Source organism: Myotis lucifugus, unplaced genomic scaffold, assembly GCF_000147115.1.
Source record: "Myotis lucifugus unplaced genomic scaffold, Myoluc2.0 scaffold_473, whole genome shotgun sequence".
Taxonomy (NCBI): domain Eukaryota; kingdom Metazoa; phylum Chordata; class Mammalia; order Chiroptera; family Vespertilionidae; genus Myotis; species Myotis lucifugus.
The window spans coordinates 75,577-97,547 of record NW_005871521.1 but is presented as its reverse complement, the minus strand read 5'-3'; the positions used below and the strand labels follow the sequence as shown (position 1 = coordinate 97,547).

The window sequence follows — 21,971 nt, the reverse complement described above, 5'->3', positions numbered from 1 at the left end:
TTATCCAGGGACCTGCTATGCATCGCGGCCGGGAAGGGGGTCTCGCCATTGGTCCGGAGCCTTTGGGGACGGGACCCTGGCTCGGTGGGGACGCAGCGCGCGCAGGGAAGGACAGGACAGCCCGGACCACCTCTACGCCCCGGGCAGGGAGCGGACGGGGCCCCCACTGGGGTGTGCGACTCCCGCTCCGTCTTAGCCACGGTTCTGCTCTCCAGTGGAGCTCGGTTCAGGGCTGGGGAAGCTGGGCTCCCCCGCGATCCAAGGTCCAGTGGGCGAGCATGGTCACCAGGGGGCCCCCCATGGGCGCGGGGCCAGGCGACCTCGGGCTCTCGGGGCGCTGGCGTGTGTCCCGGCCTTTGGGGGCGCTGCCTGCCCCAGCCGCGCACCATGTGGATTTCATATAAAGCTGCGCGCGCGTTCCCAAAGGGGGACCACCCAGCAGAGGCTGGAGTGGGTCCCGCATGGGGACGGCTGTGCGCCCTGCCCACTGCGCCTTAGGCCACACCCCGTGGAGATTGTCTCTTCGCCTAAAAAGAATGAGACTTGAAGCCCGGCCGGTGTGGCTCAGTGGTTGAGCGTGGACATAGGAAGCAGGAGGTTCCCAGTCAGGGCCCATACCCGGTTTCGGGTTCGATCCCCAGTAGGGGGCGTGCAGGAGGCAGCTGACCCATGATTCTCTCTCATCCTTGATGTCTCTCCCTTCCTCTCTGAAATCAATAAAAATATATTTTTTTAAAAAAAGAATGAGAACTGAAAACCTCCACCCGCAGGGACAGCCGCCCAGCTGTTGGCTGCCCTGACCACGTTGGGCCTTCTGGTGAAGCCTAGAAGAAAGACCCTTCTCAGAATAATGTCTCCAGATGCATAAAATAAAACCCACAGGATGGCCAAGGAGATCAATTATGTTGAAATACAGATCAAAAGAGTAGAACAAAATTTTTGTGATGTTATAGATGCACTTCTTTAAAAAAAAAAAAGCGTATATACTAGTATATTGATTGGTTGCCTCCTGCACGCCCCCTACTGGGGATGGAGCCCGCAACCTGGGCATGTGCCCTTGACTGGAGTGGAACCCAGGTCCCTTCAGTCTGCAGGCCAACGCTCTAACCACTGAGCAAAACCGGCTAGGGCTGGAATCATGGGCATTTCCATGAGAAAGAATCCCAGCGCTCGCTGTGATCTTACGTCTGTGCTCGAGGCTGGGTTCCTGGGGGACTGACTCTGAGATGCCGCTCAGCAGGCAGGTTATTGCATTTGGGGCGCAACTCAGCTCCACACCCAGGGCCTGAAGAGGGTTGACCCAGGGGAACAAAGGTCTCAGTCCCTACAAAGGTCTCGGCCAGCCTCCCCTCCCCCGTTGCTCTGAAGGTGGGATGGTCTCCTATCCCCACACGAGGGCCCAGCCTCTGGGCCCTGACAGCGATCAGTCCCCGGATAAGGGCTACAGGGAAGGAGGTGTGGCCCTGGGTGACTCCGCATTCTCAGGGGGTGACGGGATCTGGTGGCCCAGCCCAGCGTCCACCACGTTCCGTAGTCGTGTAGATGCGCGCTGAGCTGGTGGACACCCTCGCGGGCGCTGCCTGAGACACTGAACTGACGGGGCGCCCGTGTGAGGAACACCCACAGAGAATAAAACCATGATCTGACCAGTCTCTCCGCCCGCCCGTGTCCGGGACTCCCTCGTTGTACATTGTTTAATCCTCCAGACAACTCCCCCGTGGTTGTCTTTTCAGATGAAGAAATGGTAATAACAATTAGTCACTGCTCCAGGCCATCCCACACGATCAATGCCCAAACTAGGATTCCTTCCCCCGTCTGTGTCTGATCGAAGCTTTCAGGCATCAAGCCCCACGCGTGTGGGGATGGACGGCGGGGTTGTTGCGGGCTGGGGACGCCGGGAAGGCTTCCAGAGGAGGTTCCTTGAAAGGTAGGTTCCGGTTCAGTGGGTGGAGGGGGCATGGAGAGGCTGTTCCGGGGGGAGGGACCCAGTCTGGCATGTGCCCGGAACCGGAGGCCAGCGACGTCTGGCTATGGCTCTGCTGGCTGCCAAGGAGACAACAGCCAGGTTATGTCCTTTAGGTGATGTTTTTCCCCTGCGAGCAGGGAGCTGACTAAGGGGGGGACGATTTGGCCCCGGCAACTGTCCCCTCCTCCCAGCAACCTTTCCCCGAGAAAGGGTTCGCATCCCCTGATGATCTTTGCCTGAATCAATAGTGAGTGAAGGTTGCCAAATGGTGCGTTTTATTTTGTTTGTGTCGTTCCCATCATCCTTCCGACGTTTATTAGCTGGCATGCTTCTGTCAGGTAGAGCGTCCCCTTGCCTTCCAAAATCAATAAAAATATATTTGGGGGGGGGGCGGGGGAGAAGAGCGATCCCTTGGCACTGGGGCCTTTGAGGTTCACTGACGGATGGTCATTCCGGAAAGGCGATGAATGCTGAATCCTTTCCCTATAGCTTTCCCTCTAATTTCAAATTAAGGGATTGCGTTCGCATGAAGGGATTCGTGTAACCCAGATGAAGGAGTCGTAGGGCTCCAGGTGGCGAAGGTAAACCCAGGTGTCAGGTGTGAGGAGGGGCACGTTCCTGCCGAGAAACTGGGGCTTTGGACAGCCCTCCCCCTCCGCCCCCATCGTCTCCTGTTGGGGAATACCGAGGGGCAGACACGGCTCCTCTTCTCCGACAGACACACAGAAGTTAAAATGTGAAGACCCTCCAGAGTATGAACACACTCATCTCTTCACGATCACCCCTAGGTTGTCCCTTACTTTTATCGACTCATCCTTTTTTTAAAAAAAAAAATATATTTCTTATTGATTTTTTTACAGAGAGGAAGGGGGAGGGATAGAGAGTTAGAAACATCGATCAGCTGCCTCCTGCACACCCCCTACTGGGGATGTGCCTGCAACCAAGGTACATGCCCTTGACCGGAATCGAACCTGAGACCCTTCAGTCCGCAGGCCGACGCTCTATCCACGGTTAGGGCTCAATTCATCCTTTTGTTGCCATTTCTAATTCAAGCCAGAGCCATTTCTCTGGCTCTGGGGGGTTCATGGAAACTACTTATAATTTGGACTCGAGTTTTGTCCTGGCACCTGGCCTGTATATAGTAGATCTAAGCAAGGCCTGTCAACCGAAACGCACTTTTTCTCCAGTGATGAGTGAATGCGGTGACATTGATGCTTGGTCTGCTGGGTTGAATGAGGTACCTGGAGTGATGATGCCTTACGAACTGCGGTGGGTCGGACCCCAGGCCCCTCGGGGTTTGAGGCTGAAATCCATCAGCCTCCACCTGGGCATTTGGCAATTTCCACGGCTCCTTTATCAAGTTTCTCTTTTCTCAGGCCCTTTTAGCTTTCCAGCCTTTTCTAGCTGTGCAGTCTCTAACCTGGGCGCCATCCCATGTGGCTTTGCAGCCTCCATGACTTTTGCTCCCAGTGTCTCTAAGTCGGCGGCCCAAATATACCGGAAAGTGCAGCTCAGGGGCTCCCGCAGATGTGGGTTTAGGTCTTGGTTGCATCCCTTGCTCGCTGTCCCTGGGACATGAAGCTAAATTACGTCTCTAGTCATTTCCTTGTCTACTTCAGATATGCGAAGAGAGGCACGGCTACATGACATTTTTTAAACAATGCAAATGGCTTCAATAAGCGGCCTCAGATTTAGCAGCCTGTAAAGTGTGTTGCCTCTCCCGGCTGGCGGGGCTCAGTGGTTGAGCATCGACCTATGAACCAGGAGGTCCTGGTTCAATTCCCCGTCAGGGCACATGCCTGGGTTGCGGGCTTGATCCCCAGTGCGGGGCGTGCGGGAGGCAGTTAATGCATGATTCTCTCTCATCATTGATGTTTCTCTCTCTCTCCCTCTCCCTTCCTCTCTGAAATAAAAAAAATTATATATATAAATATTTTTTTTTAAGTATAAGTTTGTTGCCTTTCCATGCTTTACCCTAAATTATTTTACCTTAAGTTGGTGCTTCTTCCCGCCCAAGGAGCTCGCTTTTGCAACCTCAGGACTGTCCTTGTCTTCTGGTGCCGCCCTTTGTATTTCTAAGAGACCCCATTTGTTTCTCATTTGCACCGACCTCCCTCGTTCTCTAACCAACAACATCTGTTTTGGCGAAGGCTCTCCCGCCACCCCTGCCGGCTGCTTTCTGCCCTGGGGACCCGGCGAGGCTCATTTAAACTGTAAACGATGGTGGTTGTTTCACTTCAGTGTGCCTTTTACTGTAAGGACGCCAACATGTCATTGGTTTCATTTTATTTTTTAAAAGTATACTTTTATTGATTTCAGAGAGGAAGGGAGAGGGAGAGAGAGATAGAAACATCCATGATGAGAGAGGATCATGGATCGGCTGCCTCCTGCACGTCCCGCACTGGGGATCGAGCCTGCAACCTGGGCACATGCCCTGACCAGGAATCAAACTATGACCTCCTAATTCCGTGGTCGACACAGGCGGCTCTTTGGCCCCTTGAGTGTGGCTCTTCCTAAGCCTTAGGAGTACCCTCATTAAGTTAATAACAATGTACCTACCTGTATAGTTTAAGTTTAAAAAATTTGGCTCTCAAAAGAAATTTCAATCGTTGCACTGTTGATATTTGGCTCTGTTGACTAACGAGTTTGCCGACCACTGTCCTAATTCATAGGTTGATGCTCAACCACTGAGCCACCCCAGCCGCGCCCATGGCATTTTTTAAGTGGCACCAATGGGGACCAGAAGGCAGTGCTGGTTGGTGCCTGCTTGCGTGCGTAATCCTCAGGCTTCAGCGTTGTTTCTGCACTCAGGGCCCTGTGCCCGGGGCCTCAAGGCTCTGTCACGTCCCATTAATTCCCAACTCTGCTTGCGCCTGCACCTTCTGCTCATTATCACAGTCTAGCGCACCCAGTGCAGGGAACATTCCTGGAAATCCGCGGTGGGGAGGGAGGGCCGCGGTGGGATGTGGGCAGGTCTGGGAGAGGGGGGAATTTAGAGAAAACCCCAGGCCCTTCTCCGGATGGCAGGACATTAGCGTTGGCTCACCTGTAAAAGCCAGCTGCCCTTTCCCGCCAAACTGTACATCAGTCGTGTTCATTGTCTTTTTTTTTTTTTTTTTACAAAAACGTTTTATTATGGAAAATTCCAAACATGCAAAAATAGACTATTAGAACACATTCCTGGGGATCACCCAGCTTCAACAAGTATCGATTTATGGCTTGTCTCTTATTTTAAAAAGTATATTTTTATTCGTTTCAGAGAGGAAGGGAGAAGGAGAGAGAGATAGAAACATCAACGATGAGAGAGAATCATGGATCAGCTGCCTCCTGCACGCCCCCTACTGGGGATTGAGCCCACAACCCAGGCATGTGCCCTTGACCGGGAATCGAACCTCGACCTTCTGGTTCATAGGTCGATGCTCAATCTATGACTTGTTTTGATTCATTTCTATTCACCTATTCCCAATACCCACCCTCACCTAAATGAGTTATCCTTAAGCAAATCCCAAATAATTTTATTTCATTCTAAATATTCCAGCATGTAACTCTAAAAAATGACTCTTTCTTTAAGAAATACTTTTAGTGATTTCAGAGAGGAAGGGAGAGAGAGAAAGATAGAAACATCAATGATAAGAGAGAATCATCGATTGGCTGCCCCCTCCTGCATACCCGCCGCTAACAGTGTGTCTGAAGAATAAAGTTTACGGGGTGGGGAGGGGGCAGTTTAAAGCTAAGAATCCAGTGAAGCTTCTGGCTGTTGTGCATGACATGTATCTGTGATGTCATCTTTCTTGGTGATCACAGACCGCGGAGCTGACGATGCAGGAACACCGGCTGAAACTCGTTGTCCAACCCTGACACTCAGGAGGGTCATCTGGGCCCCGTCCAGTGTCCCCAGGGCTTCGAGGCCGAGGGCTGAGAGCATTTCTTGTGGGAATAGGAACATTCCTAAGCCCAGATTCTCAGTCATAAAAAGGCCCTGGCAGTCTTCTCGAAGGCAGATTTTTAGAACGTGAGCTGTCTGTCTGTGGCCCTGTGTGTCACTCCCCCGGAGCAGCTGGGGGTTGCCAACTCCTGGCATCTTGAGAGAGCGAGCCCTTTCCCACGCTCTCGCCCGCCCGCCCAGCTGGGAGGTGTCGGGATGGGGGTGGGGCCGGCCAGCTGGGCCAGCTCATCCCTGACCCCTCCTCGCAGCCCGTCCGAGTATTGCGGAATCTCCAGGCCGGTGCCAGGTGATGATGGGAAGTGTGTCCCCCAGCAGCTCACAGCCCGGGGAGCTGGGTGAAAAGGGAGGTGTGCAAAGTTCACTCCCAAAACTCCCTGTCCCCGGCTCCACCCCACGGAGCCTTTTCACCCGGTTCCGGGCATGTCGCAAGGACTGGGTCTTCAGTTCCTGTCCTTTTTTCTTTTTCTTTTTTTAAATACGTTTTTATGGGTTTCAGAGAGAGGGAGAGAGACATAGAAACATCATCATGGATCGGCTGCCTCCTGCACGCCCCCTACTGGGGACGGAGCCCACAACCCGGGCATGTGCCCTGACCGGGAATCGAACTGGGACCTCCTGATTCATAGGTTGATGTGAGCAACCACTGAGCGACACTGGCCGGGCCAGTTTCTGTCCTTTTTGTCTACCCCTGACTCCTCCTCCAGGAATGAGGTCTGAAGTGGCTTAAGGGTAAGGATGTGGGTTGGGGAGGGAGGGAGATAGATAAGTGGCCTGGACAGATCTGGGCAGTCCAGGCGAGTCCCTTCTGCCCTGGCGTTTTTCCAACCTCAGCCTCTTACAGTGCAAGCTGAGGGCCATTTGCTACGACTCTCCCATCTGATTAGGGATTTTTAAAAAATACATTTTTAAAAAAATTGATTTCAGAGAGGCAGGGAGAGGGAGAAAGAGAAACATCAATGATGAGAGAGAATCACGGATCGGCTGCCTCCTGCACGCTCCCCACTGAGGATCGAGCCTGCAACCCAGGCATGTGCCCTGACCAGGAATCAAACCATAACCTCCTGGTTCAAAGGTCAACGCTCAACCACTGAGCCACGCCAGCCGACAGGGATTTTTGTTGTTATTCTCAGATTCTTGAAGTCAACAGACCTGTGCAGTGGGGTTCTATGGCATCAGTGGGTTGTGCAGGAATGAGGACATGAGTGGGGTCAAAGCCTCGCTCTCGAGAGGCTTTGCAGGAGGCCAGGGCCCCTCCCTCCACATGGAACTGTGTCTCTTTCCCACGTTCCCGAGCAGCCTGGGTTTCCACGGGATGGGAACGGTGACACCCGTTCACAGGCAGGGATAACCGATTTCAAGAAAGCTGCACCGTGATGAGGGGCAGCCCATGGGGACGTGGGCTCCCTGCGGTCACATCCCAGTGTCGCCCCTCACTGGTACCTTTGGAAAACTCGATGTGCTTCCCTCGTTTCCTTCATCTGAAGAATGTGGATACTGCCCAGCCGGCTGGCGTGGCTCCGTGGTTGAGTATTGACCCATGAACCTGGAGGTCATGGTCACGGTTCGATTCCCGGTCAGAGCACATGCCTTGATTGTGGGCTCGATCCCCAGTGTGGGGCGTGCAGGAGGCAGCCGATCGATGATTCTCTGTCATCATGGATGTTTCTCTCTCTCTCTCCCTCTCCCTTCCTCTCTGAAATCAATAAAAGTATTTAAAAAAAATAAATAATGACGGATGTCCAACAGCTCTTTGCAGAACACAGAGCAGGCACCTAGGGGAGCCTGAGACCCTTAGTGTCCAGGAGGTGGGGACTGGAGGATGCCAGCATCGAGCTGTGCCCCTTCCACAGGACTCTGCCCAGGGAACAGGTGCTGATTCCCACCATCAGTTGCATGGTTTCGATCCGGTGGCACTTGGCTTCGCGTGGGCCCGTGACCGCATCCTCCGAGTGGGGCGTTCCGCCTCCCCCGTGGAAAGGGGGCTCCTTTGAACTCTGCTTTGTTTCGACAGGTCACCACGAATGGCCTCATTGCCACGAGCGAACCCCCAGCCGCAGAATCCCACCCCGGGCTCTTCCCACCGACCTTCGGGGCCGTGGCGCCCTTCCTGGCCGACCTGGACACCACCGACGGCCTCGGGAAGGTCTACTACCGCGAGGACTCCTCCCCCGCCGTCACCCGGCTGGCTGCCGAGTGTGTCCAGAGAGGGTTCCCGGGAGTGTCCTTCCAGCCCGCGAGCGCCGTGGTGGTCACCTGGGAATCCGTGGCCCCGTACCGAGGCCCCAGCGAGGACCCTGCCCAGGAGGACAAGGTGAGTGCTCACCCGGGGACCGGGGCCTGGAGCCCAGCAGGGGGGCGTGGCCTGGCTTGTGCGACTCGGAGGTAGGGCGTGTTGCGTCACTGATGAAGAAAGGACTTCCGAGGCAACATCGGGTCATGGCGGGCTGATACCTCCAGCTCCGTATCTGCAAGGCTCGCAGTCTCTGTCTCAGGGGTGACTGGGTTGAAGAAAGCCAGTTCCAGCCCTAACCGGTTTGGCTCAGTGGATAGAGCGTAGGCCTGCGGACTGAAGGGTCCCAGGTTCGATTCCGGTCAAGGGCATGTACCTTGGTGGCGGGCACATCCCCAGTGGGTGGTGTGCAGGAGGCAGCTGATCGATGTTTCTAACTCTCTATTCCTCCCCTTCCTTTTCTGTAAAAAGCCAATAAAACATATTTTTTTTTTAAAAAAAGAAAGAAAGCCAGTTCCTGAGAAACTGCTCGGTGGCAAGAATAAGGTTGATGACTCCCATCCCTCTGACGTTGGGTCAGAGGGTGGGAGGTGGTTTCTGGTTAAATAGAGACTCTATTACTTTTTTAAAAATTTATTTCAGAGAGGAAGGGAGAGGGAGAAAGAGTGAGAAACATCGATGATGAGAGAGAATCATGGATCGGCCGCCCCCTGCAGGGTATCGATACGCTCCGACCAGGAATCAAACCGTGACCTCCTGGTTCAGAGGTCACTGCTCAACCACTGAGCCGCGCCGGCCGGGCGAGACATTATTCATGCGAAGTGAAGGTTACAATCACCAGGTAGTCCTCAAGGGTGTGAAGAAGTAAAGAGAAAGCCCACAGTCTAGCTGGGGAGACAGAAACCACGGGCACCATGGGAATGTTTCAGACAGGAGTCCCGCCACGTCCAAGTGGGCATCTCTGGTGAAGAAGTAGGTGGAGAAGCCGCCTCCAGGTCTGAGTTACTCTTTGGCGACCAGCCTCGGTCTCTCGGCCCCACCATCGTTTAATTTTCATAGGATCACACAGTGGGGAGGAACTTGAAAGGCCCAAAAGCATCCATTCCCACGTGGATGGAGATACAGCCACCTCCTTCCTAGGAACGGTGGGAGGGCTACATGGTGAGGTAACATGCGAAGGGCCGGGCATCAGGAACGCAGTCCTTACACGAAGGCCCTTTCCGACGGGCCAGCCTCAGAGGCGTGGAAGTGGCGCTTTCCCGGAAATACCTAAAAGCGCTGCTTCTAGAATAAGTTGGGGGGACACCGCCATCTTCCCACGTGGGGCGTCCGGTCTGCTGCAGGGTCCCTGGGAAGATGTGGCCACCTGTCTGGGTGACTGACTGCCTCTTGACTCGTCTTCGCAGAGAAACACGTTCCAGGCGGTCCTGGCCTCCTCCGGTTCCAGCTCCTACGCCATCTTCCTGTACCCCGAAGACGGCCTGCAGTTCACCTCGACCTTCTCCAAGCGCGACCAGAGCCAGGTCCCCGCCATGGTCGCCTTCAGCCAAGGGCTGGTGGGACGCGTGTTGAGCAGCGACGGGGCGTATAACATATTTGCTAACGACAGAGACTCGATCGGCAATTTGGCCAAGTAAGCGTCTGCCTTCGTTCTTCCGTAGACGCCCCCTGAGAATAAGCATAGCCCGTGATTACCTTTTTTTTTAAATTAATATATTTTATTGATTTTTTACAGAGAGGAAGGGAGAGGGATAGAGAGTTAGGAACATCAATTAGAGAGAAGCATCGATCAGCTGCCTCCTGCACACACCCTACTGGGGATGTGCCTGCAACCATGGTACATGCTACATGCCCTTGACCGGAATCGAATCTGGGACCTTTCAGTCCCCAGGACGACGCTCTATCTACTGAGCCAACCAGCTAGGGCCTGTGATTATCTTATTAAGGATGATGTAATGGGCATCGCAGAACATTCCCTAAAAAATTCCCTTGGGTTGCAATGTTGGATAAAGTTTTTCTATTATGTGGTACTTTTTATTTTTGTTTTTTTTGTTTTTTGTTTTTATTTTTTATTTATTTTTTAAATTTTGTTTTATTGCTTAAAGTATTACAAAGAGTATTACATATGTCTCCTTTTTTTTTTTTTCCCCTTGACATTCCCCCGGCCTCCCCTACCCCCCAGTGTCTTGTGTCCATTGGTTATGCTTATATGCATGCATACAAGTCCTTCGGTTGATCTCTTACCCACCCCTCCCGACCCTCCCCGACCTTCCCGCTGTAGTTTGACAGTCTGTTCGATGCTGCTCTGCCTCTGTATCTATTTTTGTTCATCAGTTTATAATGGTCTTTATTATCCATAAATGAGTGAGATCATGTGGTATTTTTCTTTCATTGACTGGCTTATTTCACTTAGCATAATGCTCTCCAGTTCCATCCATGCCGTTGCAAATGGTAAGAGTTCCTTCTTTTTTACAGCAGCATAGTATTCCATCGTGTAGATGTACCACAGTTTTCTAATCCATTCATCTGCTGATGGGCACTTAGGCTGTTTCCAGATCTTAGCTATGGTGAATTGTGCTGCTATGAACATAGGGATGCATATATCCTTTCTGATTGGTGTTTCTGGTTTCTTGGGATATATTCCTAGAAGTGGGATCACTGGGTCAAAATGTTTGGTTTTTTTTAAAATTGATTTTAGAGAGGGAGAGAGAGATAGAAACATCAATGATGAGAGAGAATCATTGATTGGCTGCCTCCTGCACGCCCCCTACTGGGAATAGAGCCCGCAACCCGGGCATGTGCCCTTGACCGGAATCGAACCTGGGACCCTTCAGCCCCGCAGGCCTATGCTCTATCCACTGAGCCAGACCGGTTAGGGCAGCACGGGCCTTCTTTAATCAGAGTAACACCATCACGGCTAACAGAGCGTGATGAATATTTCTTAGCATTCTAGCTGGTCCCCAAGAGTCTGTCGGTGCCCCTGGCATGACGACCACACATGACCCGGTCGGCTCTCCCGCCCTCCAGGCCCCTGGGTTTCAGGCGGACACGGATCCCAGGGCTCCTTCCGTCCGGGGAGCAGGGCCTGTTCCCCAGAAGTCTGTCCTTTCCCGTAGGAGCAGCAACTCCGGGCAGCAGGGCGTCTGGGTGTTTGAGATCGGGGGCCCCGACACAGCCAGCGGCGTGGTGTCCTCGGACGTGATCCTCAGAGCGGACGACGGAGAAGACTACGACGATGACGAAGATTACGACTCGGTGACCAGTCTGGGCCCGGAGGACCTGGGCACCACCCCCTTCCCCTATGAGACCCCGAGGAGGGGAGACACCGGCACCACCAGGCACCGGGTCTTGTCCCCCAGCCGCCCGGCCACCGCCAGGCCCGCCAGGCCTCCCACCGAGAGGACCCGGTCCTTCCAGCTGCCCGGGGCCAGGTTCCCCCAGCAGCACCCGCAGGTCATCGATGTGGATGAGGTGGAGGAGTCGGAAGTCGGTAAGGCTGCCGCTGTTGCCGTGAGAATACTCTAGGGCACTTGGTTTTCTGGACACAGGACAGGTGCTTGGAGGGGGTCCGAGGTGTGCGTTCTGGGGTGGGTTGTGAGGGCGAGAGCTGGGAAGTAGGGGTGGGAGCTCACAGGCTCCTGGCCCGAGGATATTTTTCCATTGATTTTTTTTAGAGAGAGTGGAGGAAGAGAGAGGGAAAGACAGAGAGAGACATCGGTGCGAGAGAAACACATCGACGGGTTGCCTCCTGCACATGCCCCGACCAGGGCCCGGGGCCCGGGAGGAGCCTGCAACCGTGGTATGTGCCCTTGATCGGAATCGAACCCGGGACCCTTCGGTCCGCAGGCCGACGCTCTATCCACTGAGCCACACCGGCCGGGGCCCTCTGGTCTGTTGTAGGGAGAAAAGGGCTTTAGAAGTATTTTTGAAAGTCAGATTTTTTCTTATTTGTGATTTCTGAGATCAGAAGTACACTCGGCCACCTGAAAAAACATTGTCGACGTTCCTTTGGCCGCGGACGCAGTTATCTTTGACATTTATTTCCTCTCGGCTTTGGCAGGAGAAGAGTTCATTATTCCCAGCTCCGGTTTGTTTCAGAGTCGGTTTGAGAAGATTTTAAAATACAGAAGAAGTAGATTCCCTCCCTTTTTTCCCCCCTGAGATCTCCCTTTTAAAGTGCACTATCTTCTAGTCAACTGTATTCTATCAGGTTTTTGCTTCGTTTTGAGGGAAAGCCAGCACGCTTTGATTTGTCTTGTAAAAGAAGTCCAAGCTCAACTGTGTTCACTCATTTTTGCTCTTCAGGGTGACTTATAATCCATTGAGATTCCTGTAGATGGGATGGTCCAGGCCTTTAAATAATGTTTAGTAAGACTCTACTGCAGGGGTCCTCAAACTACGGCCCGCGGGCCACATGCAAATACAAATATTGTATTTGTTCCCGTGTTGTTTTTTTACTTCAAAATAAGATATGTGCAGTGTGCATAGGAATTTGTTCATAGTTTTTTTTTTTAAACTATAGTCCGGCCCTCCAACGGTCTGAGGGACAGTGAACTGGCCCCCTGTTTAAAAAGTTTGAGGCCGAAACCGGTTTGGCTCAGTGGATAGAGCGTTGGCCTGCGGACTGAAAGGTCCCAGGTTCGGTTCCGGTCAAGGGCATGTACCTGGGTTGTGGGCACATCCCCAGTAGGAGGTGTGCGGGAGGCAGCTGATCGGTGTTTCTCTCTCATCGATGTTTCTAGCTCTCTATCTCTCTCCCTTCCTCTCTGTAAAAAATCAATAAAATATATTAAAAAAATAAAATAAAATAAAATAAAAAAATAAAAAGTTTGAGGACCCCTGCTCTACTGTTTCTGTTACAAAGTTATCCATTCCACATAGTCACTCACTTTAAAAAATATATAGATTTTTTTATTGATTTCAGAGAGGATGGGAGAGGGAAAGAGAGATAGAAACCTCAATGATAAGAGAGAATCATTGGGGGGAAAAAAGAGAGAGAGAGAGAGAATCATTGATCGGCTGCCTCCTGCACGCTCCCTACTGGGCATTGAGCCTGCAACCTGGGCATGTGCCCTGCCGGGGAATCGAACCGTGGCCTCTTGGTTCATGGGCCGATGCTCAACCACTGAGCCACACTGGCTGGGCCTCACTTGTATTTCTTCTTACTCGTTCTAATTTGTCTCCTGACGATAGTCACACATGTTTGTTCTTTTTGAGTCTTCCGAAGCCTGGGCGAGAGCTGGGGGCCAGGGCCAGTGAGCTCGTTACTATCTTCCAAGGCTCGGAAGTGGAGACGTCGACCTTGCGTGTCCGGACCAGGACGCGGGTCCGTGTCTCGGGGCTCCCCACCCCGCACCCTGGCTCTCCTGGGGCGATGCGGACATCCCTGCCTGCGTGGCGCTCCGCTCTTGCAGCTGGCTTCGGGGGGACAGCTCCCCAGATGTGTCGGGTTGTTTACTCGCAGCTGTGGCGATCTGAGCTGTCACCCCATCAAGGCGTCTCTGACATTCTCCCTCGCGGAGCCGTCCTGTTGAAATGCTATCCTATCTGACGCCAACAGCAACATATGGCGGTGCATTGCTCGGTATCAGTCCACGCCTAGATTTGAACCCGACATGTGCCTGAAACAGATGTTTCTCTGTCCCTCTATCTCGGTTATTTCGCTGTTTCTGGCGGGGAGGTCAGCCTTCCGCGGCCCGCCGTGCATTCCTGGCGTTATCTGAATAGTCACCCACAGATACGCAGGCCATGGGGACCCACTGGGCGCCGGGCCCTCGGCTGGAGTGAAGCAGGCTGCAGTCACGTGTGTTCAGCGTGGGGGCCAAGGCTTTCCGACGCCAAACGCTGCCTCTCCACACACTGGAAATTTCCGAGCGTCTGAGACGCATAGAACCTTCCTGGTTTAAACTTCACTTGTGTCTTCACTCCAAACAGTCGGTTATAAACCGGATCGCTCCCCGCTTTAAAAATCCACCCCCTACCTGTGCTTTTGAGCTTTCTTTCCAGATCAGTTTCCTCTGGATTGTGGAGTATAATGAGTCCGTTCCTAATTCTAACAAATTGAACCAAGGAGGTAGAATTTTAAAAATAGGAAGAATTCTTTTTGTTTCTTGAGTGAAAGGAATTGAAGAAGTCTTTCTAATTAGCTTTTTTTTAAAAATCCTGACCCGAGGATATTTTTCCATTGATTTTTAGAGGAAGTAGGAGAGAGAGGGAAAGACAGAGAGAAACATCAGTGTGAGAGAAACACATCAATTGGTTGCCTCCTGCATGCGCCCTGACCAGGGCCCGGGCCTGGGAGGAGCCTGCAACTGAGGTACGTGCCCTTGACTGGAATCGAACCCAGGACCCTTCAGTCCGCAGGCCAACACGCTGTCCACTGAGACAAACCAGCTATGGCCTAATCAGCTTTTGAGTATAAGAGCTTCTTAGTTATTGCCTGGAGAGAAGAGGCAAAATAATTTCAAAATACTCTGAAGTCAAGAAAATGGGAAAATTAAAAAACAGTAAAAAAAAAAATACCTGAAGACCCCTTTAAAATGTGAAGCTGATCTTTTTGACTCATTAGAGGGACACCAGATTGAGACAGCTGTCTGATGGGGTGACCTGAGACTGATGCAAATTAAATTAGAGCACTTTTTAAAATATATATTTTTATTGATTTCAGAGAGGAAGGTGGAGGGAGGGAGAGAGGGAGAGAAGCATCAATGATGAGAGAGAATCACTGATCGGCTGCCGCCTGCACGCCCCCCACTGAGGATCGAGCCCGCAACCCGGGAATCGAACCCTGACCTCCTGGTTCATAGGTCAGCACCCAACCACAGAGCCACGCTGGCCAGGCAGATTAGAGCACTTTTTGATCGTTCACCCTGTGATTTCTACACTCCTTGTAGCCCAGTGGTTCTCAACCTTCCTCATGCCTCGACCCTTGAATACAGTTCCTCATGTTGTGGTGACCCCCAATTTCATTGTTACAAATTGAACATAGTTAAAGCATAGTGATGAATCACAAAAACAATATGTAATTATCTATGTGTTTTCCGATGGTCTTAGGCGACCCCTGTGAAAGGGTTGTTCGACCCCCAAAGGGGTTGGAATCCACAGGTTGAGAACCGCTGTTGCAGCCCCATGTGCGTGGGGTGTGGCAGATGGAGCCACCACACCATTTATGTGGCTCCAGGCAGTGAGTCCGGACCCTGAGCCGCCTGGCCGAGTGCCATTATCCCTGCAGGGCTGGGGGGCCCCGTGTGACCCGCTCCTGCCGCTGAGCCCCGAGACCTGCTCACAGTTGCCCTGTGCTTCCTCCGCAGTCTTCAGCTACAACACGGATTCCCGGCCCACGTGCGCCAACAGCCGACACCAGTGCTCCGTGCACGCCGAGTGCCGGGACTACGCCACCGGCTTCTGCTGCAGCTGCGTCGCCGGCTACACCGGGAACGGCCGGCAGTGTGTGGCCGAAGGTCTGTTTTCTGTGCTCATTCGTGGGCTGGGAGGAGGGAGGGCAGCCTAAATATTTTTATTGGTTTCAGGGAGGAAGGGCGAGGGAGAGAGAGAGAGAAGCATCCATGATCAGAGAGAATCATGGACTGGCTGCCTCCTGCACGCCCCACACTGGGGATGGAGCTGCAACCCGGGCCTGTGCCCCGACCGGGAATGGAACCGTGACCTCCCGGTTCAGAGGTCGACGCTCAACCCCTGAGCCCCAAACTCCAGATTGGATCCAGCTGTCACTTGCGGACCAGGCAGTCTCTACGGTCGTGAGAGCCCAGACACAGTTTACTCAGCGTGGGTCCCCGGGGAGCCCGGGGCCATAAACGCCAATGAAAACAAAAGCGACAGAAACCCCGCCGTACGGAACATTTGTCCCTTCGGATGCCAGATGACCTCACGTGTCACTGGCCGTTTTCTTTGTGTTTCGTGAGGAAAGGCAGTTGCTTCCCCAGGTTTGACTCAGTAAAGCTTGGAAGCACTTTCCTGTTTTTCAGATCCCCTGCCATCGCTGTTTTAATTTGCTAAAAAAACAAACAAACAGCAACGAACAGGAACCGTGTTCCCTTCTGGGTCCTAATTCGATCAAGTGAGGGTTGTTATACTGACTTTGGCAACGAGAGAGAATTTTTGTGTCCGTGTGTTCGTTAGGGGAATGTTTTCAGCATCTGTAAACGTATTTCCTTCCAAATTGCACCGCCCAGGGGTGGTGTGCCTGAGCGTTGCGTGGGGCTTGGCTTGGATACCCTGGGAGAAGCTTCCAGAATCAGCAGCAAAACCTCCTTCTCCAGGCGCGGCCCCAGCGGCCTTTCCGGTGCCAAGCGTCCGAGCCGGGAATGCTGAGTGTGCTGGGCAGAAACTCAGATCGGACGAACCGTCCGGCCCCACGTTTTAACATCATCTACATGCCCTGGAGGAATCTCATGGTTTAATTATTTGTGGGATTCTTGCTACTTTTCTAAAAATTTTATTGATTCCAGAGAGGCAGGGAGAGGGAGAGAGAGAGAGAAACATCCATGATGAGAGAGAATCATGGATCGGCTGCCTCCTGCACGCCCCACGCTGGGGATGGAGCCCGCAACCCAGGCATGTGCCCTGACGGGGAATCGAACCGTGACCTCCCGGTTCCTAGGTCGACGCTCCAGCCATTGAGCCACACGGGCCGGGCTTGCCTCTTGCGCTACAGGCCCAGGGCCTCTCCTGTTCTTCTCTTACGAAGGACTGGCTTCTCCCTTTGTTTCCCTCGCAGGGTCCCCCCAGCGAGTGAACGGCAAGGTGAAAGGGAGGATCTTCGTGGGGAGCAGCCCGGTCCCCGTGGTGTTTGAGAACACGGACCTGCACTCCTACGTGGTGATGAACCAGGGCCGCTCCTACACGGCCATCAGCACCATCCCCGAGACCGTGGGGTACTCCCTGCTGCCCCTGGCCCCTGTCGGGGGTGTCATCGGGTGGATGTTTGCGGTGGAGCAAGACGGATTCAGGCACGGGTTCAGCATCACAGGTATTGACATCACCCGTTAAAGCCCATGGCCCGGGGGTGGGGGTGGGGGGCAAGGGAGATAGGGCCTGGGGATGAGTGGAAAGGGAACTCCAGGTCTAAGGACAACTCACTGACAAGCTTTTTGTTCTGGGAGAAAGACCTGGCGGTAAGAGGACCCGTATTCTTTCGTGAATAATATTTACGAATATTCTAAATAATATTTAAAATCCTGCTGGCCCGGCTCACCCATCCTAAATCTGGGGTATTTCTCATTGTCCCTTCTCATCATGAGTTGAAAATGCCCGTTTTCAGCACAAGCCCTGAGCCAACCCATCTCGGAGGCTGTGGCTGGGAGGCGGCCTCTCTCTGCGGGTGACTCCGTGGGGCCCCCTGGGTGTCCCAGCTCTGTCCTCGGGGGTCCCCAGCCCCGTTCCTACCAGCACCCCCTGAGGCACCCGCAGAGGAGGTGCGACTCCACGGCCCCTGACCAGCCCTGTGAGCCCAGGGCGGGCGCCGGGGTGGCTGTCCCTTCTGACGGCAGAGTGACCGAATGACCTTGCTTTCCAGGGGGCGAGTTCACCCGCCAGGCCGAGGTGACCTTCGTGGGGCACCCGGGCAAGCTGGTCATCAAGCAGCGCTTCAGCGGCATCGACGAGCACGGGCACCTGACCATCGACACGGAGCTGGAGGGCCGCGTGCCGCAGATCCCGGTTGGCGCCTCCGTGCACATCGAGCCCTACACGGAGCTCTACCACTACTCCCGCGGCGGTGAGGGCACCCCGGGGCCCAGGCTCCCAGTGCCACCGGGACAGCCCGCACTGCTGCCGTCTCCTGGGCCGCAGAGAGCAAAACGCGGGAGACACCTTAGTAACATCGCCTTTCCCCACTGCCAGACATCGTATCACTCCCTCCAGAGAATTTATTATTTGTTATTTATTCATTTCAGAGAGGAAGGGAGAGGGAGAGAGAGAGAGAGAAACATCAATGATGAGAGAGAATCATTGATCGGCTGCCTCCTGCACGCCCCACACTGGGGATGGAGCCCACAACCCGGGCCTGTGCCCTGACCAGGAACCAAACCGTGACCTTCTGGTTCATAGGTCGACGTTCAACCACTGAGCCACACCGGCCAGACGTCCACTAGCTTGTAATCTTTAGGTTGTGTCTGGGCAGCTTAGGAACTTGAAGAGAGGCACTTGATGGGGGGAAAAAGCAACAAATATTACTGATGCAAATAATACCCATAGCGGTAGGGGAAATCCAGGTAGCAGAAGGAGTCCCCATTGGAAATAAACGGTCTTGCCCTGGCCGGTGTGGCTCAGTGGATAGTGTCTGCCTGTGGACCATAGGGACCCGGGTTCGATTCTGGTCAAGGGCACGTACCTTGGTTGCAGGCTCCTCTCCAGCCCAGGTCCTGTTTGAGGCACGTGCAGGAGGCAGCCATTCAATGGATTTCTCTCCCATCGATGTTTCTCTCTGTCTTTCCCTCTCTCTCCCACTCTCTCTAAAAACCAATGGGAAAGTATTCTTGGGTGCGGATTAACAACAACAACAAGAAATAAATGAACGATCTCATTGACCGGCTCCATTGCAGTCTCCCCTGGAAGCATGGTGTCTGGAGGACCACCAATGGGATGGGTCTGACCCTGGAGGAGGCCACCGCATCCTCATACCCTCTCCTTTCTCTCCCCACCCGTGTCCCTCCTGCATCCAGTGATCACATCCTCCTCCACGCGGGAGTACACGGTGACAGGGCCCGCGGCCCCTGCGAGCATCCACACGTACCAGTGGCGCCAGACCATCACCTTCCAGGAGTGCGTCCACGACGGGGCCCGGCCGGCCCCGCCCAGCACCCAGCAGCTCTCGGTGGACAGCGTGTTCGTGCTGTACAACCAGGAGGAGCGGATCCTGCGCTTCGCTCTCAGCAACTCCATCGGGCCTGTGCGGGGTGAGACGCAGCTCCCACCGGCCCTCGTGCGCCTGCGTCTCTGTGCTCTGGGCGTATTCTTTAAAAAAAAAAAATCAATATATATATATTGATTTCAGAGAGGAAAGGAGAGGGAGAGAGAGAGAAACATCAATGATGAGAGAGAATCATTGATCAGCTGCCTCCTGCACACCCCACACTGGGGATCAAGCCTGCAACCTGGGCATGTGCTCTGACCAGGAATCAAACCGTGACCTTCTGGTTCATAGGTCGACACTCAACCACTGAGCCACGCCAGCCAGGCGTCCACTAGCCTGTAATTTTTCAACTTATTAATTGAATTGAACCATGACCTCGTGGCTTATAGGGTGATGCTCAACCACTGAGGCACGCCGGCCGGGCGTGATTTTTGTCAATTTCCGGCAAAATTGCCTTATGGCCTGTTCTGCTTGGGATCTGATGGGGAAGATGCTTCACCGGAACATCCGCCAGCTGCTCCCCTGTCCCCGGATCTCGGCCTCCACCCGCCTTCCTCTGTGGGGGGAGCGTTCTGAGGACTCACTCTCAGTGTCTCTGTCCTCGCAGACGGCTCCCCGGACGCCCTGCAGAACCCCTGCTACCTCGGCACTCACGGGTGCGACACCAACGCGGCCTGTCAGCCCGGCGCCGGGAACCAGTTCGCCTGCGAGTGCTCCATCGGCTTCCGGGGGGACGGACGCACCTGCCATGGTACAGCCTCGGCTCAGCCTCGGGGGGCGTGGGGGAGGCCGCGGGGAGGTGTCCACAGCCTGTGGTCCAGGTGGCGAGGGAGGGGACGAGGCCCTGAGATGAGACTGGCATGCCCAGGCGTCCCCTGGCACCGTGAGGGGCGCTGCCCCTTCCAGATGCTCTGACTCTAAGCAGCAGAGAAGAATCTGTGAGGCCACACCCCGAGCAGGTGCGGAGGGGAGCTGAAGCCAGCGCTGCGTGCAACCCTTGGAACATGACGTCCCCCAGGCACGTTGGTGTGAACTACAGAGGCTCACCCTTTTTTAGAAAGTATTTTTTTATTGATTTCAGAGAGGAAGGGAGAGGGAGAGAGAGGGAGAAACATCAGTGATGAGAAGGAATCATGGATCGGCTGCCTCCTGCACGCCCCACCCTGGGGACCGAGCCTGCAACCTGGGCGTGTGCCGTGACCGGGAATTGAACCGTGACCTCCTGGTTCATAGGTCAGGGCTGGACCACGGAGCCAATGCCGGCCGGGCCAAAGTCGCTTTTTTGAAACACACAAAGTCCCCGTCCCTAAAGCTTCCCGGGGAGAACGGAGCTTGGAAACGTTCCTGTGGCCGTGCTGTTCTGTCACTGGGATTGAAACTCGCCCTGTGCTAGTTGCTTTGGCAGCCGAGCAGGAGCCTTGGGGCCCTGCCATCCGCACATAGCGTCCAGACATCTGGGCTGGAGCATCCTGGGAGCTGGGGGCAGGGGCAGTGGGAGCCGGAATGGTCTTTTAAAAAAATATTGATTTCTGAGAGAGAGGGCGAGTGAGAGAGAGATAGAAACATCAACGATGAGAGAGAATCATGGATCGGCTGCCTTCTGCATGTCCCCTACTGGGGATGTGCCCTTGACCGGAATCGAACCGTGACCTCCTGGTTCATGGGTCAACCACTGGCTGCAGTATATGTTCAAAAAACTGAACACTGTCCTTAGCCGGTTTGGCTCAGTGGATAGAGCGTCAGCCTGCAGACTGAAAGGTCCCGGGTTCGATTCCGGTCAAGGGCATGTACCTTAGGGGGTGTGCAGGAGGCAGCTGATCGATGTTTCTCTCTCATCGATGTTTCTAACTCTCTATCCCTCTCCCTTCCTCTCCATAAAAAAATCAATAAAAAATATATTTAAAAGAAAACAAAAACAAAAAAACTGAACACCCCTTGGGTTGGGGTTTTGCCTGGGTTTAGTCCCCCCCAACCCCCCCCCCCAAGCAGCAGTGCTGTCTGCGTCATGTACGCAGTGACGTGCGAAGAGGTTAACACGAGGCTGCTTCGTGTTTCCTGAACTCACTGTAGACATTGACGAGTGCTCGGAGCAGCCCGCGGTGTGTGGGAGCCACGCCGTCTGCAACAACCACCCGGGGACCTTCCGCTGCGAGTGCGAGCAGGGCTACCGCTTTTCCGAGGAGGGAACGTGTGTGGGTGAGTTCCGTGGTCGGAGATTTTCAGGATCCTGATGCATGGGGGGTTCATTAGTGCCCGTGGGAAGGTGTTGCTCCAGGTAACCATCCCGGCCGAGGGGGGAGGCGCTGGGTTCTGGAGTTGGGGGGTGGGGGACAGTTTACGAAGCTGAATCCGACTCTGTCCCTTTCCTCCAATTTCCTGGGGGGCCACATGTCCGAGGATCAACGCTCTTACTGTTCACCCCAGTAACACCATCGCCTGGTCTGTTGGAAGCTTTGTATTGCTCTCCGTTCTGACAAAATGATGTTTCATTCTTTTATTTTTTTTAAGATTTAAAAAAATATATATTTTTATTGATTTCAGAGAGGAAGCGAGAGAGAGAAAGAGAGAGGGGAAGCGAGAGAGAGAGAGAGAGAGAGAGAGAGAGAGACATTAGTGATGAGAGAGAATCATTGATCGGCTGCCTCCTGCATGTCCTTTACTGGGGATCGAGCCCGCAACCTGGGCATGTGCCTTTGACCAGAATCAGACCCACAACCCTTGAGTCTGCAGGCTGATGCTCTATCCACTGAGCAAAACTGGCTAGGGCTCTTTTTTTTTTTTAACCTTGCAACATTTATTCAACTCATTAATTAATGAAGATACCAGTAGAACATGAAATTGTTTCAAAAAGACACTTTGACCCGGCCGGCGTGGCTCAGTGGTTGAGTGTCAGTCAACCTATGAACCAGGAGGTCACCGTTCAATTCCCGGTCAGGCACTGCCCGGGTTGTAGGCT

General features: G+C 53.7%; 1 protein-coding gene across 1 annotated transcript in view; it reads left to right on the top strand.

The window, feature by feature from the left end:
* Positions 1–21,971, top strand: part of NID1 (nidogen 1) — a 42,465-nt gene that overhangs the window by 493 nt on the left and 20,001 nt on the right. The window contains exons 2-10 of the mRNA XM_023744557.1: positions 7,924–8,223; positions 9,549–9,775; positions 11,259–11,632; positions 15,453–15,602; positions 16,880–17,131; positions 17,678–17,878; positions 18,825–19,058; positions 19,623–19,766; positions 21,086–21,211. Of these exons, the coding sequence (XP_023600325.1) occupies positions 7,924–8,223; positions 9,549–9,775; positions 11,259–11,632; positions 15,453–15,602; positions 16,880–17,131; positions 17,678–17,878; positions 18,825–19,058; positions 19,623–19,766; positions 21,086–21,211 (2,008 nt within the window). The remainder of the gene's footprint in view (positions 1–7,923; positions 8,224–9,548; positions 9,776–11,258; positions 11,633–15,452; positions 15,603–16,879; positions 17,132–17,677; positions 17,879–18,824; positions 19,059–19,622; positions 19,767–21,085; positions 21,212–21,971) is intronic.